General features: G+C 54.4%; 2 protein-coding genes across 2 annotated transcripts; both read right to left on the minus strand.

The window, feature by feature from the left end:
* Positions 1-1,085: 1,085 nt before the first annotated feature.
* On the minus strand, positions 1,086-10,412 carry MONBRDRAFT_37002 (uncharacterized protein; the record flags this gene model as incomplete). Its single annotated transcript, XM_001745664.1, has 19 exons — positions 1,086-1,799; positions 1,944-2,167; positions 2,244-2,322; positions 2,430-2,582; positions 2,784-2,896; positions 2,993-3,227; positions 3,336-3,488; positions 3,564-3,648; positions 3,755-3,878; positions 4,039-4,136; positions 4,230-4,396; positions 4,528-4,799; positions 4,928-6,124; positions 6,317-6,556; positions 6,715-7,434; positions 7,902-7,985; positions 8,074-8,654; positions 8,811-10,158; positions 10,244-10,412. 19 exons carry the CDS (start codon positions 10,410-10,412, stop codon positions 1,281-1,283), a joined length of 6,561 nt encoding a protein of 2,186 aa, XP_001745716.1. The 3' UTR covers positions 1,086-1,280.
* Positions 10,413-13,736: 3,324 nt separating this feature from the next.
* On the minus strand, positions 13,737-16,813 carry MONBRDRAFT_8065 (uncharacterized protein; the record flags this gene model as incomplete). Its single annotated transcript, XM_001745665.1, has 5 exons — positions 13,737-14,168; positions 14,274-14,284; positions 15,796-15,869; positions 16,148-16,559; positions 16,636-16,813. The coding sequence occupies 5 exons, from the start codon at positions 16,811-16,813 to the stop codon at positions 13,737-13,739; spliced, it is 1,107 nt and encodes a 368-aa protein (XP_001745717.1).
* Between the last annotated feature and the right edge of the window lie 611 nt (positions 16,814-17,424).

Genomic DNA, 17,424 nt, shown 5'->3' on the forward strand with positions numbered 1-17,424 from the left:
TCTCTCTCTCTCTCTCTCTCTCTCTCTCTCTCTCTCTCTCTCTCTCTCTCTCTCTCTCTCTTGTCATTCTTTTGTGGTTCGAGGAGAGAGTACACTCTGTGTGTGAGAAGATTGTGATGTTCATGATGTGTGCAAAGGAAAGGGTTGCAATGTGTGCCGCCACTGCGCGTACCGCTGCTCACTTGGGGGCGGGGGCGGGGGGAGGGGTGGTGACACGTAAGAGGACAGGGCGTGAAGTCGCTCAGGCTCGCCTTTTTGAAATCAGTGGACCAAACGCACAACCGCCGCAAGCACGTGCAACGTCTGCATAGGCCTGCACCCCACTCGCCCCCTCTTCGCTCACACACAGCCAACCGCGTCACACTCAGCTGCTCCTTGGGAAACCAGTTTTTCGATGATTCTGATGGCACAGCCGTGTCAACACCCACCCGATCAGGGCGCACTCGCCGACTGGACCGCGTCCCATGCCATTGCCGCCCGACCCGCCGCCCATAACCCAATCCACGCCTAAGGCGCTGCTCACCTGGGCACCAGTTGACGAAAGCAGTGAGCATGCCCGTATTTCGATGTCAACGTCACCACCACCTGCATGTCAAATCCTTGCGCAAGGCGAACCAGTCCCACAACAACAACTTGTGCAAGCAACAACAACTGTTCCTTTTGTGTGTTCTTTTCTGTTCTTTCTTCTGTCTCGTTTTATCTGACAAGACCGTGGCACCTGCGACAGTTTCTTCTTTGGAGTCGTGAAGACCTCGGTCTCATTCGACGGCGACCCAAAGCGTCTTGCGCAGAGCCCAATCTGACTCAGCAAAGCCATGAGGCAGTTTCCACATGCAGCTGGGCAACATCCTTTTGACCGGCGGCGTGTCTATGCTGCCTGGCCTACCTGCGCGCTTATAAAAGGAGCTTCCGAGTCTCATGCATGGCGGGGCTGTCGTCAACATCTACGCACCCCTCAGGAAAGGAGGTGCTTTGCTGGCCAAGGACGAAAAGTTCATCAGCCGTTGGATATCAGCAGACACAAGTTTGCGTGTGGTACAAAGGGTTTGGCAAGGAAAATCGCAACCAGGGTGCCTGAGATGTTGTATGCTATATTATGAATTCTATCAAAATAGTCATGATGGATTGGCAGTCGCCAATGCATGAGGCTGTGCCACGACCTGGGCTTCATCGCAAGTTACCATTTCATCACTCAACCCTCAAAACATGCCAAAAATAGTACACCGTCGTAAGAGGAGGCCCTGAAGCCTGAGCAGGATGCGGTAAGGGGGCAGCTGCGCTTAAACGCGACTGTGACTTTCCTCGCCATAAATGGTTAGATAACCAGCATCCACGGCGCTTGGATCCGAGTCTGCTGCCTCGGCAGCTGCCAGACCGTCAAGCACCGAAACGTGCGGTTGATCCCCACCCAAACTGTCAGGAGTGACCAGAGCCGTTGATGGTTCGTCGAAAACCTCATCCGTGGCAGGGATGAGGCTAGACCGATGTTCCTCCTGAGCCTGCCAAGGAGCCGAAGAGCTTGGCTGATCGTCCCCTGGCTGGGCAGTGCGACGATCTTCTGCCAGGTCTGCAAAGCTGCAGAATATGTCCTCTAAAGTCGTTTGTGTGATGGCATAATCCTCGAGATTCAAGGCCTCGCGTTGTGCCTCAAGTTCTGTAAAAATGGTGGCCAGCACCAAGCCCTCTGTAGGCAGCTGATAGCGCAACAATCCATTGTGTGCCTCTTTGAGTACCGCGGTGGGAAATCGGTGGGCTACAAAACTTTTGGCAGGTCCGACCTCGGGTGGAAACCCTTGAACCTAAGCCCATATGGAAGAATCAAAGTGAGAGAAGAAGAAGGCACTCGAAAGAGAAAAAAAAAGGCGAAGCCCGCCTGACGCTGTGAGGAGGTCATGGCCATCAAGAGACGCGCGCAAGCCTGCGCTAGGTGGTTCTCGCAGTACCTTGATCGCCAATGTGTATCCATTGCCATACTTGCTCTTGAGATGTTGCGGGCTGCCCAAACAACGAAACTGCCCATCAACCATGATTCCAAGGCGTTGGCATAACGCTTGACATTCATCCATGGCGTGGCTGGTCAGAATGACCGAACGCCCCGCGCGCACAACGCCGTTGATCTGGGTCCACAGAAACCGCCGGGCTCGTGGATCAAGGCCCGCAGAAGGCTCTGCTCGTGTGTGCAAGCACAGCAGACGGGATATGAGCGTTATCAAACAAGACACCATAAGCAGCACGCAACTCACCGTCCAAGCACACCAGCGAGCTTTGGCCCAATAGGGCAATGGCGATGCTTAGCTTGCGTTTGTTGCCACCAGAATAGACCTTTAATTATGTGCACATGAGCCTCAATCATCGTCGCTTGTTTTCCAGCGCCTCGCATCCGACGCGACGGGCATTGGGTCGCAGCCACAAGAGCACGATGGACCTACTTGTGCAATGCGTTTGGCCCAGCGACGAAGCTGCATCTTGCGAATTGACCAATCGACTACCACCCCCAGCTGGGACTCGGGAATGCCTCGCAGCCGACAATACATCTCCAACGTTTCCTGGCCCGTCAGCAGCCCGTTGAGCGCATCCACTTCCTGGGGACAGTACCCCTCGTGCTGGCGCACCTATCAGTGTACACCGCCGCCGCCACAAATACATGGCAACCCGCTCTTGTTAGCGACGAAAATCAGAAGCAAGATGTGATGGTCCATCGACCCGTGAGACGTGGATTGGCCACAGGGCAAATTTTGCAGCATGTGCCACGCTCGTCAAGTCGAGGCCACGTGCATACATACCGCCGCCATGTCCTTGAGAATGGAATGGCCAGCCACAAAGGCGTTTCCTGAAGTACAGGCCACGTCTCCAGTGATCATTTTAAAAGTGGTCGTCTTGCCTGCGCCGTTTGTGCCTACCAACGTCAAAGCAAATGAGATTGTCCTGCACCCCCTTTTGACGCCACGCAAACAGCAACTTGGCTGGCACACTCTGTCAATAATCGCTGTACCTAGCAGGCCAAAGCACTGGCCCCGGGGCACCACAAAGCTCAAGCCTCGCACGGCTCGCGTCGTCCCGTTCTTGCCCGTGTAGGTCTTGACGAGCCGATCTGCTACCAGCACTGCTTCTGACACCAGTTCTGTGCCACCCGCTCGCACTCGCTCCTGCTCCCGACGAACATCCTCATCTCCGAGATCACTAGGATCCGTCATTTCTCCTGCCAAGCCCACGCTGAGCATTTCCAGCTATTGGCCGAGTCAACGCAAGCACGGTATGAGCAAATGATGAGGTGGTGAAGTCGAAAGCTTGATTGCCAGCCTCGACAAATACCCACGAGACTTTGGTCGTCCTACCTCATTGCTGGGCGTCGAGGCACTGCTATCCGACTGGCGCAGTCGTTGACGCATGCGCCAGTGCTCAATGGCAATAGTCAGAACGAGAAAGATCAAGCCCTCCAACACCATAAACATGCAGTTCCGTCCAATCAAGGACATGGAAAAGGGGTCCTGAAGTGGAATCGCAGATGAGATGGTCTGTGCTTCCTGCTCTGCTACTCGATATCTTCTCCAATCTAGACGAACCTGATACGATGGCGCGTTGTCAATAAACTCTTTGCTGTACTCGTAAAACTGTGCAATATACTCGTTGGCCGCCAAGTCCATCATTCTAAGCACCGCGAGCAAGGCGACAAAAATAAGAAAAGGCAAACCACGTTTCAAACAGCGCGCCGGAAAGAGAGCGGCGGTGCAGCGGAACGGCACCAAGAACGAACCCGCGACCCAGGCAGTAGTTGGGAAATATCAAAAAGACCCATTTCAAGCTGTCGTTGACCGATGTCAGACCAGGATCGTCCGGGAAAAGTCCCAAAATAAAGGTGGCCAGGGTGGCAGTCAACCCTGTAGCAGAAGCAACAAGCTGAGCGGTCCCAAGGCAACCATCCAACCGTACCCACCGCCCCACGCGACCAAGCGCCCATGCATCTCGCAGCCGTGACAAGAAGCAATTGACCGATCGAGGTGTGCTTCATGAACACGACGAACGTTCAGGCGCGCTTACCAATGAACAAATTGACGCAGATGAGAACGACGTAACCTGTCGATGGTACTTTGAACAGAAAGCTTCCGAGGTACATGATGGGCGTGATGCTCCACCCGCTGTACTCGTAGTCGGAAGCACATGCACATATGTGGCCCGTGAGTTGTGTGCATGCAATGACAGTCACTGTCAGCAAAGTGAGCAAGTCGTACTATAGAAACAAAAGTGCCGTGACGGCTCCCAAGTTACGCCCAGTGTATGCAGGGAGATCAAAGGCGACAAAGATGAGCAGCGCCACGAGCGCTGGCAGGGTATAGTTGAGCATGTCCCAAGTAAAATTGGCAACCCAGTAGGTGGGGAGATCTAGCCCCGAGACCATCTGGCGAATTGTAGGAACGAATAAAAGAGCATGCATGACGTCAAGCTAATCCAAGCAGTCAATGATAGAGTAAAAAGAGAAACCGGACAGACGGCACACAGCAGACTGTTGCCCCGCTTTGAGAAACGCACCTGCAAATGTTTTGCCTTGGACACACGCTCAGAAATCAAAAAAACGACAAAGCTGGCTGGAACAAAGGATAGAGCCATGATGACGTTGATGGCCACGGTAAGATCAGTGCCAGACTCGAGATATTCCTGTGTCTTCTCGTCTGCAGTCGAGTTGAGAGGGTGATTGAACACGCGCAGATTGTGTGTACTTCCGAGCGTGCTGTGCAAAATTGCATTGTGGGCCAAATGTACGGCAGTTGGCAGGCTGTGGTAATGCCGGTTATCAAACCAACCTGTAGTAGTTGAACAACAAAGGTGAGTGTCCGGTAGATGGATGGAAAAAAAAAAAGGTTTTTTTTTTTTTGGGGGGGGGGGGGGGGGGTGCGCAAGCAGCGGGCTAGCAAAGCCGTGTGCACCGTACCGCGCATGACCGTGCTATTGAAAGCACCACTCAAGAGTGCACTGGACAGCTGAACGACTGGATGCTCAGTAGATTCAATCGTCAGAGCCGCACGGCGCGTCGCCTGCAGCTCGTCGTAGGTGTCCAAGATGTAAGCTGAAAAGTTTTGCTGGGCCACAAGCAACGCATCGGTCCCTCCAACATCAATGAAATAGTCGGGATCAAATCCCACCGAAACACTGGCCGTGAGCGTGCTGGAGAGCAGCGAAGGCGAAGCATGCAGATCCGCATAAGGCGTCTCAGTAGCGCGCAAGCTAGCGTGACAAGGTACGTTGAAAATGTCTGGCGCAAACTCAAGGGGGGGTCCGTCCTTGGGTGGGGGGAAGGAGGTTGCCACGGCCATGCCAACACAAATAAAAATGGCAGGCAAGACAATCTGAGATAGAAAGGCCTTGAAATCACGTCGCACATTGTGCCAGCGCTTGAGCAGCACAGCTTTGAAGCGCTGCGCACGCAGAGGCCATCCTTGCAAGAGACGGCCCGTATAAGTACCGTCCTCCTGGACTAGCGCGCCGTGTTCAGCTTCCTCATCATCGTGCTGGCTAAGAAGAGAATGCTCGAGGGATGCGTCCATGCCACTGCTCCAAGAGAGGCGTGCGTCGACGCTCTGCGCAGCCGTCTCGCTGCGCTCGGGCTTGACTGCCGCAGCCATAGTTGCCGGCCTTGTCGTACGCTCTTCGGATTCTTCAGCATCCTCAGCCACACGCAAAAATACATCCTCCAGGGTGGTGGCGGAGAGGCCGTAACTTTCAATGCCTAGTTCTGCGCGCTGTGCGTCTAGGCTGCAAAACAAAGGTGCAAAGCCCGCGACCTGATCCACTGGCAGATGAAAAGCCACCTCTTGACCAACATCATCGGCTAGCTCGGCCTTGGGCACGTGTTTGCGGATGACTTGAGAGATGCGAGGAACAACATCGGGAAGTGTGCGATCGACAACGGCCGACAGGAGGTATGTTGCGTTGTACGCCTTCTTCAGAAACATGGAGGTGCCCAAGCACTGTAATCGACCATGCGCCATAATGGCGATAGCATCTGACAGCAAGTCTGCTTCATCCAGATGATGCGTACACAACAGAATGGTGCGCTCCTTTTTATAACGCAGTAGCAGATCCCACATGGAACGGCGAACTGACGCGTCGCAACCCGCCGTTGGTTCATCTGCTCGTGGAAAGAAAACGCGCAAGAGGTTGCAGCAAATAAAACGAGGGGTGAGATGGCGAAAAAAAATGGAGAGTGAAGCCCACGCTAATTGCCATCACGGGTGTTTTGCAATAAAGGGAACCGCCCTCAGAAGAGTCATCGGGAACAGGGGACGCAGAGAAAAGTCAGATGCTCTAGCAGACGACGCACCAAGAATAACCACGTTTGATCCTGACAGAAAGGCCATGGCCACGCTCAGCTTGCGCTTTTGCCCTCCGGATAGTGTGCCCGCCAAGCTGAAACGCTTGCTGTTCAGTCGCACGTCATTGATATATCGATCGACAGCCTCCAGGGTCGCAGTAGGTGACAGGCAACGCAGCCGTGCTACCATTATTAAATTCTCTTCGACCGTTAAGGTCTCAAAAATAACGTTGTACTGTGGGCACACACCTAGTAGCAAAAGGGAAAAGGGACAAGGGCACCGCCAGATGAGAAAAAAAAAAGAAAGAAAAGAAAAACAAACAGAGGGAGAGGAAGAGAGAGATGGGGGCAGCACACGTGTGATAGCGGTCAAATGGGGGACGACAGAAGCAGGAGCATGGCCCTACCCAAGTGTTCACGAATGGTACCCATCTGGGTACGCACGTCAAGACCATCAATATATGCAGTACCCGAGGTGGGTGGGAAGAGACCAGTAAGGATTGACATGGTCGTTGTCTTGCCCGCGCCGTTGTGACCCAAAAGGGCCGTGATACCCGGGGTGGCCATTTCAAAGCTCAACTGGTCCACGGCAACACGTTCTGACTGATCTGAGCACGCCCCCGTCCTGTACACTTTGGTCAGCTTGTCCAAGCGTATGCCAACTTGCTGGCCATCTGGCACGGCTTGAAAATGACCAGCAGGGTTATTTTGCTGAAGAGCGGGCGAGCCTTTGCCGGCAATCAACGATTGCCCTTCCGCCGAAGCACGGCGCGAGCTGAAACACGCAAGGCCAGTCCAGTACTTGCGTTGAAATGGAAAATACCAAGGTTGCGCCACACCATACGGGGTCAGGACTTGCTCCAAGTACCAAACCAGCAACGCATAGAGGAAGCAATCAAAGATCATCATGATCAGGGCGTTACTGAAGGTGAAGTTGTCGCACGCTCCGATTCCTTGGCCCATATTATGCCATTGCAATCCTTCGCCAATCTCCTCATATCGGGCAATGTAGGCAGCACCCATACCAAAGGCAGTGGTGGAAAAGAGTGACAGCCCCCACTTGGTACCTGCCGTCATCGTCTCCTCTTGGATTGACACGAACACGTACGGCATGTAAGTTCCAAAATCTAAAAAGCCAAAAAAAAACACAACAATGAGATCAAACAAGAAGAAGAACAAGAAAAAGAACAACATGATGAAGATGAAGAAGCAGAAGCGCCGCGGGCACTTGGTAGGAGCGGATGGTGGTGTGGGTAAACGCACAGATCATGCCACCCACGGCCGCAGCGATGCGCGCTTTGGAAAAAAGCGTGGAGATGATAAAGGCCACCATGATGGATGCGATGGCAGAAATCTCCAGGTAGACAAAAATGAGGAGGGGATCTGAAAAGGCAAACACGTTGCCACCCACCAGAACCACAGTCATCAGGAAACAAGTGACGGTGAGCACGACCAAGGAAGACAAAAACCAGCCGACCCAGTGAACCAGCTCGGATAGACCTAAGAAGCGATGAATCATCAGAAAGGTCAAAACATGCTTTGCCGACAATATCATAGTCTGTTGTGAGGATGAGGAGAAGGGACGCTCACGCACCCATCATTTTCGTATATTCCTTCAGCCTCGTTTCTTTCTCGTGCACGATGTTTTTGGCCAGCATGGTCACAAAGTAAATCCAGGCTGCAGACAATGGCGCCCAACAAAAGGTGTCAATCGGAACATCAAAAGAACGTTATGTCTGGGAGAAGACAAGACGCTGCTGACTTACACAGCACCATGAAGAGGGGCAGGGTGCGGCTGATGCCCCACGCAAAGAGGTCATCTCGGTAGGCCGGGACGGGCATCATTTGAGCATAAACAGCAGGTTCGCCAACGCTTTCACCGGCCCAAAACTCGAGAGTAGCCCGTTCCATGAGGTCCTGTATAATGGTAAACCCAAGGTAGTAATAGAGCGCATTGGCGGTGTCGCCTGCGTTGTTCCAAGTGTAGGCCGGGGCCAGCTCAGCGGTAGACGGTGTTTTCAGCTGGTGAAATCGGATGGACAGCGAGAGATTGTTGGGAAGCCGACCAGTGTCATCCACATCGTGAAAGACAACGCCGCCAAAGACAGTAAAAAGCTTGTCGTCACCCATGGCGGCAGCCACAAGCTCCTCTTCGGTGTCGAAGCCAACCCAAAAGTCGTCAAGCTGAAGAGCCGCAAGAGCTGAAGAGTTGGCAGAGCTGGTGAGATTGTCTAGCCAGGTGAAATTGGCAGGACTGGCTGTGATATTTGCTGCCAGCCTGGAGGCCAGCACACACTCGACCAAGTCCACAACGGCAACAGCCTGCTGAAGTGTGGCGTTTGCCAATCTAGGAATCAATCCGAAGCAATGTGTAAGCCAACAGAAAGGCGTGACAGCGTACAGGCGCAAACAAGGACAGCAGAAAAGTATCGGCACAAAGGGTAGGAGCCATGTCGGTCCTTCACAAAGGCTTGATAAGGATAACCCCTCAGACCAGACTTACCCGATGACCTCGAGGACTTGGCCGCGGGCTGGCGCGTAATAGACTTGCGCTTGAGTGAAGAGCTCCAAAAGCTGTTCGCTGTTGGCCATGGCATCCAGCCCAACCGTAACCTCGTCTTCGACATCCTGGCTTGAGGTGTCTTCGCGGTCATGAGCCATTGTGGGTTCAGAAGCCCGGCGGCGTCGAGATGGGTTCGATGGTTCACCGCTGGACGAGGAACGAGTCCTCTCGGCAACACGTGGGGCGTTCGTGGGGCGGGGTTCATTGGTGGCAGCATTGGGTTCGTAACCCGAACCTTGGGAACGAAAACTGAAGGATCCACCCACCGCAATACCGTCGGTATTGGGGCATGCAATTTGCTGATAGAGCGTTGACCAATCCAAGTTGCTGCCATTCCGTTGCAAATCGTCCAAAAGCCGATCAATCGTTGGCAAGGCTTCGATATCTTGGAGCGCAGCCTCGATGCGCGACAGATCTCCAAGATCTGCCTCGAGACGGGCAAACTCATCGAGCAGGACAGGGACCATAGAGGTGCTGATGTTGGTGCCAGATGCTTGCGCCAAGGCATCGAGAACGGCCTGTCGCTCGGCTGGGTCTTCAAGCCCAAGTAGCACCGCAACCAAGGCACGCTCCAACGCTGGCTCCCGCGCAAGGGCGATGAGGAGATTACTGCGCATCTCGGCCAGCGAGCTGTGATTTGCAGCGTCGGCACGGAGTTGATTTTGAACAATCGCGACATCTTCTGGGGTGATTGTGCCGTTGAGCGTACCATTGAGGGCATGCAGCACATCGACAACAGTTACATTGATAAAGTTGTTGGTGGTGACATATTGACGCAAGAATTCTTCTGCGGGGTCTGGGCTGCGCAGAATGGCGCCCAAATCAAATCCGGGAAGCTGAATATCATCAGCCACGGCTGTTAGGTTGGTCTGAGTGAGGTTGGCCACCAGAGCAGCCAAATCTGGATCGTTGACGAGCCGACAAACGGCGTTGACGACAGCTTGGGTATCATTGCCAGAGGCAGACTGTGAGAGATTGTACAAGCCATCCCAGTAAGTCGCATTCGTGCCGAACCATAGGTCCGTCAGATCTGCTAGGCCCACGGAAGTGTTGATCAAGCCCACTTCGCGCAAAGTTTGGTTGAGATCGGCCTCATCGAGGGCCGTGTTGGCCAAGGCCCCCAGAACCACCTCTGGGGTCAGCTGGTAACGGTCAAGGACGGCAGCCACGTCTTCCAAGGGACTGCCGGTGGCATTTGGCGAGTCAAAGTTGGCAATGCCACCACAAAGAATGGATTGAACCAGTGCCAGCGCGCCCGAGGAGGGCAAAGCCAGCGTGTTATATGTAGCTGGGCAAGAGGATCGGGCGGGCGTGAGACAACGACGCCCGCGGGTTGGGGCACAAGGCTGGGGCACAAGGGAGGCGGGGCTTACTATCAGGGTAGAGGGTCACTGTTTCACGGGTGCGGACCCAAGCCATGAGAACAAAGAGAAAGAGAGGCACAAGGATTTCAGCCAAGGTGCCACGCCAGCTACGTCGCTTGAGGAGGTAGTTTTTCCAGAGAAGGGTCCGTAGCTGGCTGCCAAAGCCAGCACGCGCCATGATTCTGAGCTAAAGTGCCAGACAGCAGACCTCGAGAGCGGTAGGCAGGTATATAGTACACCCGATGGGCGGCAGGCGTCACCAACGGCTGTCCAGATGAGCCAAGGGCTGATCCATGGGTGGGCGCAAACGGAGGAGGTGGGGAGCAAGCCGTCTTTTAAAAAGGCTCCGTCGAGAGTGCGGCCGAGTTGAAACAGGAGGCAAGGAGGGAGTGTCAGATGACAGACGTGTTAGCTGCTTGATCAGCTGGCTTGATCGCGACAGCTGAGAACTATACCGCGAGGCATGCCCCAGCAAGTGAGGCTTGAGAAAAATGCGGGAGACGTGCGCCATCGCAAGCGACAGAAAGTTGCAGCCCAAGCAAGGCACGTTGCCGCACATGTCCAGCTCCAACACCCTGACAGAACACGCGTACCTGATGACTCCAGAAACGGATACCAGCCACTACACCGCCACTGATGTCCAGTGCCCGTCACCGCCGTACCGTACTGTACCGTTCCGTTCCGTTCCGTTCCGTTCCGTTCCGTTGCGATGGTCCGACTGCCGTTTCGCACCTTGGCACACGTAAACGGCAGAAGGGTTTCCGCTATGCGATAGTGTTACTTATATCACACTTTTGCACCCGCAGCTGCGCAGCTGCTCGTGACACTAACGATGCAATTTACGCTGTAAAGTATCGTTAAAGATGTTAACATGTCTGCATAAACTCGATTTTTCACACCGATAACTCATATATGTCAGACAAAAGGAGCCGTGGACGGAGCAGTTGTTGTGATTTTTTCATTTTTTTTAAAAAAATTTTTTGGGAGCAAGTTTCAAGTAGTGGTGGCTCGGGTGGGCTGGCAGGTCTTGCTGGGCTGAGAGGAGCGATAGGGGCTTATTGTGGACAGTGGTCGTGGTGCCAGGGGTCTAATACGCGTTGGCCCTGCCCTGTTTTTTTGTTTGTTTTTTTAACTTTTTCTTCTTCTTTCCTTCTTTCTCTGGTTCTGTCTGCTTCTTGGCGTTTGCGGACGAGGGAGCGAAGGGACAGGATGGCGCGGAAGAAAGGGGGTCACCGACGTCGAGGCCATGGGGGTGATGATTCCAATGATTCAGACTCGGGTGGCAGTGGTCCAGAGACGCACAAGAACACTGCAGGCAAGTTGGAATTGTATTGCTTGCATCGTTGCAGGGGCCGTGCAGGGGCTATGGCCGGCAAAGTACTGTGTGTCACTGGTGTGATGGCAGTAGCTCATTCCCCACACGCACCTGGCCCCTGGCACCTGGCCCCTGGCACCTGGCACCTGGCACCTGGCACCTGGCACCTGGCATGGACTCGCGGCGTGGCCAATAATCCATGTCTCTGCTTTAATTAGGTGGAGCGTGCTTCAATTGTGGGGCAGCAGACCATCAAACTCAGCAGTGCCCGGTCAAACGAGCCAAATCCAAGGCCTCGCGCAAGTGCTACGTCTGTGGCCAGCGTGGGCACACGCGCCGGGAATGTCCTGGAGTGGATGATGGCGGATCCGGGCAGAGCAAGTACAAGGGCAAGTTTTCCAAGATGCCAGCCCATATTCGCCAAGCTCGTGCTGGTCTCCAGGCGCAAGCCGCCGAAGTACCTCCGCTCTGGACCCGTGCAGAGAGCCGCCTCGGCCTGATGGACTGGCTTGTGCGACCCGCCGCCCTGCTGCAGGCGGCCAAGGTCAAGGACATGAGCAGTCTCTATGAAATGTGTGCTACCCAATTGCCCACGCAAGAAGGTAGGCTAGGTCCACTGGTCCTGGTCTACAATGACCCTGCCGAGCTACTCCCAGCCCAAGGCTCGCCCTTGTACCGCGCCTGGGAAGGTGATGCTCACACCCCACCGCAAGCAGACCCCCCCACAGCTTTGGCTGTGCCAGCTCCAGAGGTGGCCGCAATGGTGGGGGAGCATGGTCTGCCAGACGTCAAGCAGGATGGTTGTTCTGATGCAAATTCTGAGGATGCCACGCGTGGAGCAGCTGCCAGTAGCCTTTGGTCAACGATGGAAGCAACCTCGGCCGAAGCTTCCCTGGGCGAGCAGCTCACTGGCACTACCCTGGATGACCCACCGGCAGAACCGGTGCTTCCTCGCACTATGGCTGCTTTTGGTCTCGGACCACGGTCGGCCAACCTGTGGGGAGATGAGACGGGGCAGCGGATACGTGACTACATTGCATCGGATGCATGTTATTTTGTGGGTGTCGTGGGCTTGGATACGCCCAAGAGCGACGAGGCTCGCACCAAGGCGCAGGTGCAAGCCTTTTGTGCGCAATTACAGCTAGCGGTCCAGCTGCGGCGAGGCATCATTGTCACCGTGGCTGCAGGCGCTGAGGCTCTGGCCCTGGCAGCCCTGGACAAGCACGTTCCAGACCCTGCCCACCCCATCATTTTGCACAACTACTGTGCAGACCCCGACTGGATATTTCGGTACGACGCAAAATCTTTGTTTTTGGCCCATACTAGCCCATTCTTTTGACATCTGAGGCATCTTGCTCACGGCTTCACACTGTGCTCATCGTCTGCGACATTGCAGCCTGCGAAGCAAGCGACCGGGATTATTCCAGAGCTTTGATGGCGGCTTGACATTTGCGCGCACCACCGATGCCTATCGGGTAGGATCTTTTGTCCGATGCCATCCCATCCACCCATGCTCAACAGGTTGCCCAACAGTTTTCATACCCTGTGTCCAGCTCGGGCTCACTTGCTGGCTGCGTGGGCTTGAATGCAGCGCCTTTTAGCAGATTTGCCGCTGGATCGGTGCTTACTCGCAAGTAGTGCGCCGTTGAATCGACCGACGACGGTGCCGGCCATAGAGCAGCACGACATGTCTCATCCCGGCTGCATTGTGGCGACGGGTCGTGCGCTGTTTGAGCTCAAGGGCACGAGTGCGACAGAGGGCTGGCCAGCCCTGTTGTCTGCGCAATCGGCTTTTGCCACTCGTCTGCTTGATACTCGCTCCTGAACGATGCTTTTAGTTTGTCATGTGCCGGAAAAGGGCAATGGGACGACAACGACTTTGGAGCTCAGCACGACAAGGGTGTGCAAGTTTGCCAGCATGTTGTGACAGGAGCGAATGCATGGGTATTTGGGGGAGTTGCTGCGCTTCAATGGAGCATCAAATTCGTCTTGCAAAGGCAACAAGCACATCAACTTTGCACCTGGCTGGCTACGGACAACAGACCACACAAGACCAGACTTCATCAACACCCAATCGAAGTATTCTTTTGAAAACATGAACATGAATGGCAGAATACCAGGAGACAAGTGGTAATAATATTATGATGACCAAGCTCGGGTTGCATGGGGCAAGACATGATCTTGAGGTTACATGCCCGGCACCAAGCTCTGACAAGCCCGCACATCCGATTTCAGGCAGGGCACAATTGACTCGCAGCCCATCTCCAGAGGCTCACAGGCTCGCATGTTGAAGGTGCCATCCACGCAGTAATCACGTTTGATGATGATGTCCGGACGCTCGGTCACCGCGTCAAACTCCTTGGCATCAAAGGGAGCGGCGGCTGGGAAGAAGCGAAAGCCGTTATCGGTAAAGACGGTGGAAAAGTTGCCCATCAAGCACTGACAGGGCTCAAAGGTGGTGCAGCGTTTCTTGCCGATGGGATCAAAGCACTCTTGCGCGTCGAAGCAGATGTTGGGAAACTCTGAATCACAGCGCGAGAGGCGTGCACAGTCCCGGCCGCCGGGGCACGCGCTGAGGCTGACACCCGATAGACCTTCGCTTGACTTGAGTTTGAATCCCTATTCACGCAGAGACGTGGATGCATGCAAGGCGGAAGTTGAACCTGGGTCTGTGGCCATTCGGCCTTCCATTGCAGTTCTCACACCCGGTTATACGAATCTTACCGTGTCTGAATCTACAAGGGAAAGGCATTGATCAGGATCATCACCTCTTGCCACACGCGCCAGCTATGGACACGACGGAGGTGGGCCATGCACAAGACGTAATGATTAATTTGGTGTGGGTAGGGGTGGCACGAGCGTGCGGCATGCAACCAGACTGCGTTGGCTGGTCAGCTTCAAGTTGCCAGTGGCACGGCTCACTGTGCGCAGCACCAAAGTTGAGTTTGTTTTGAGGAGACGGTGTGACGTACACGCAAGACTTCGTCCCGATCAACGCGAACGCCAAGAATGACGTTGTTTGGGTTGGGCCGCTGTGTGGTGACGGTGGCCTGTGCGGCTTTGTTCAAAGAGAAGCAGGCGTTTGAAGTAGCGCAACGACGAGATGAGATGGGATGGGCAAGCATGTTCAAGCGTTTGAGCATGCTGCATCAAGCTGCTGCGTGGTCTAGTCTTACCCCAAACGGCAGCAGCCAGTACGAAGAGGGCGTGCATGACGGCGAACGAGGACAAGGATCAGCGGTGATGGCGGCGCGAAGGATGGAAAATGCCCAACAAGGCAGAGTCTCATCCCTCTTGGACTCGACGGGATCAAAGCCCAACGTGCTTGGTTGGCCCGGCGATGCAGCACTCGCAAGGGGCTTGAACAGCGGTTCCCTAGCCAACAAGAGCAAAGCGCAGCTTTTGCTTTATTGTTGGCGGTTGATGGCCTCGTCAGCTACTCCCATGGACAACCGCAGCAGAAGGATCAAGCAGCCGTTGGGATGCACCGACCATCCCCGTTGAGGCAAGGGAAGGGCAGGCGAACGGGTCCTCGTCGCCGGGCAAAGCTCATCGTGTCACCGCAACCAATTCCCCTCTTCTCCCATGCTGATAATTCTCGTAACACTTTCCTCTCTCTCTTTGTGGTAGTTGTACTACATGTATTTTTGCTGTTTATACCTTTCTCGTTCTCGAACCAATTCATCTCTCCTCTCTCTCAATCTCTCTCTGTCTCTGTCTCTCTGTCTCTCTCTGTCTCTCTCTGTCTCTCTCTCTCTCTCTCTCTCTCTCTCTCTCTCTCTCTCTCTCTCTCTCTCTCTCTGTCTCTCTCTCTCTCTCTCTCTGTCTCTGTCTCTCTGTCTCTCTCTGTCTCTCTCTCTCTCTCTCTCTCTCTCTCTCTCTCTCTCTCTCTCTCTCTCTCTCTCTCTCTCTCTCTCTCTGTGCCCTTTGTGCTCTCAATGCCTTTCTCGCTTTCCATTGTGGCTGGTCGGTTGGCTGGAAGGGATGATGTTATTTGGCTTGACAAGGACATCCCTGTTCAATCTTGGTTGGCTATACATGGGGTCATAGTTTTATGTACGAAGACGATGAATTGACAGGAGCCTTTGGATCGACTCGGTGAGAGCCGGAACAGAGCGAAAAAAAAAAAAAAAAGGACAAACAGGAAGCACGGACCAACGCTCTATCTACGCGGTGGCCGCCTCGGTGGCTGCGGCAAACTCTGCGAGCGACTTGAGAGTCTGCGTTTCGGCTGCTTCCATCTTACCAAGCATCTCCAACCACAGCTGACGGACATAGGGCTGCCGATCAGGACCAAGAATTGAGTTAGTTGGTTGTGCGCTGGCGTCGAAGCAAAAAGGGCAAGCGAGACAGACAGGCAAAGCATACGTCATCAATAGCACGATTTTCCAGGGACGAATTGTTCAGTCGACCAGCCGCTGCAACTGGGGTGGAAAAGGCGGCAGCGGCTCGCATCCGGCCCAATCTATGTTCAGGCACGTACTGTGTGAGGCAAAATCTTGGACATGCGCGCGAGATCAAAACTCAGGCGAGCCAAAATAGCACTTGATAAAGAACCGTCATCAAAGCGCGGAAGCGGGCGGTGTAATTCTACGTACGAGCCAGTCGAAATGGAACGCGTTGGGGTTCGAGGGCGGGGAACAGCGCTGAGATCCACAACCTCCGTCGAGGTTTCTACGACCACATTGCTGGCGGAATCGGTGGCGCCGGCAGGTTGGCCTTTGGATGTCGCTGCGGCGCCAGGTTCCTCGACTGCAATGCTGGCAATGATGTCACCCTTGGCGTTGAGAAGATTGACGCCGTCGCCAGAGTTGTTAAGCACGGGCTGAGCGCGTGGTTTGTTGTTGGACAAGTTCTTCCAGAAGATGTTATGGGCATCTTCCTCCAACCCCTTGGGACCAACCCGTCCAGGTGCGGTCCAAATGGTAACCTGATCATGTGGCTCAACCACAGCCTGGCTACCAAAGGGCCGACTCTTGTGATGGCCGATGATATCTGCAATGTAACAGCCTGCGAAAGACACGGCGGTTATCTGTGAGCCCCCGTGAAATATACTGCTTCACAGCCATTTGGAACATGGCCGCACCTTCGAGTGAGAAGGGCTCGTCACTGGTGTTTTCCAGGACCGCAAACTCCTCTACGAGCACATGACGACAGATGAGAACTCGAACGTGACGACTCAAGAAGAGCCAGAGGGAATACAAAGCGCAGAACAGGCCCACGAAATGGGCGCTTGTTGGGGCAAAGCTGAACGCCTGTGTCATGTCATGGACAACGCACGTTCCACATCAAGCTCCTTAAAGACGACGGGAGCGTCATGCTTGACACGTTTGCTGTGAGATCATGTCCAAGCACCACATCAGGCTGACATCAGTCACCACGGGCATCTCTTTGGCAGAAGCAAGCGAAAGAAAAAAAAAAGGGAGGAGAAGGGAGGTACTAACCTCTGCAAAGGAGCCGCCATCCGAAAAAGGGGGGTAGCATATTGTATGATATTGGCAGAGTGCAAAGGAGATGAGTTGCAGCAGAGAAGGCAACTGAATCACAAACAATGCCGGTGCATCAAGACGAGTGCGTACCGGCTGCATGTTGATGGAGCGGCTGTTGTGTGCGACGAGTTGATCAGATGATGGAGCTCTAAACCACAAACTGAGCACATAGGTCGCATGAACAAGTTGCCTGCGCGATGTACGCCCCGAGACCCTATCCTACAACACAAACAAGACGCCCATACCACTTCGCACGCACATACACCACCTACAAACCTCCCATCAACCCCTCGCTCACCGGCTGCCACCAACTGCCTGCTGCCACACACACACACATCGTCGCCGCGCTTACCAATGAACACCACGGAAAATAGCCCGCAACCCAG

This window comes from Monosiga brevicollis, genomic scaffold, assembly GCF_000002865.3.
Source record: "Monosiga brevicollis MX1 MONBRscaffold_9 genomic scaffold, whole genome shotgun sequence".
Classification (NCBI taxonomy): domain Eukaryota; class Choanoflagellata; order Craspedida; family Salpingoecidae; genus Monosiga; species Monosiga brevicollis.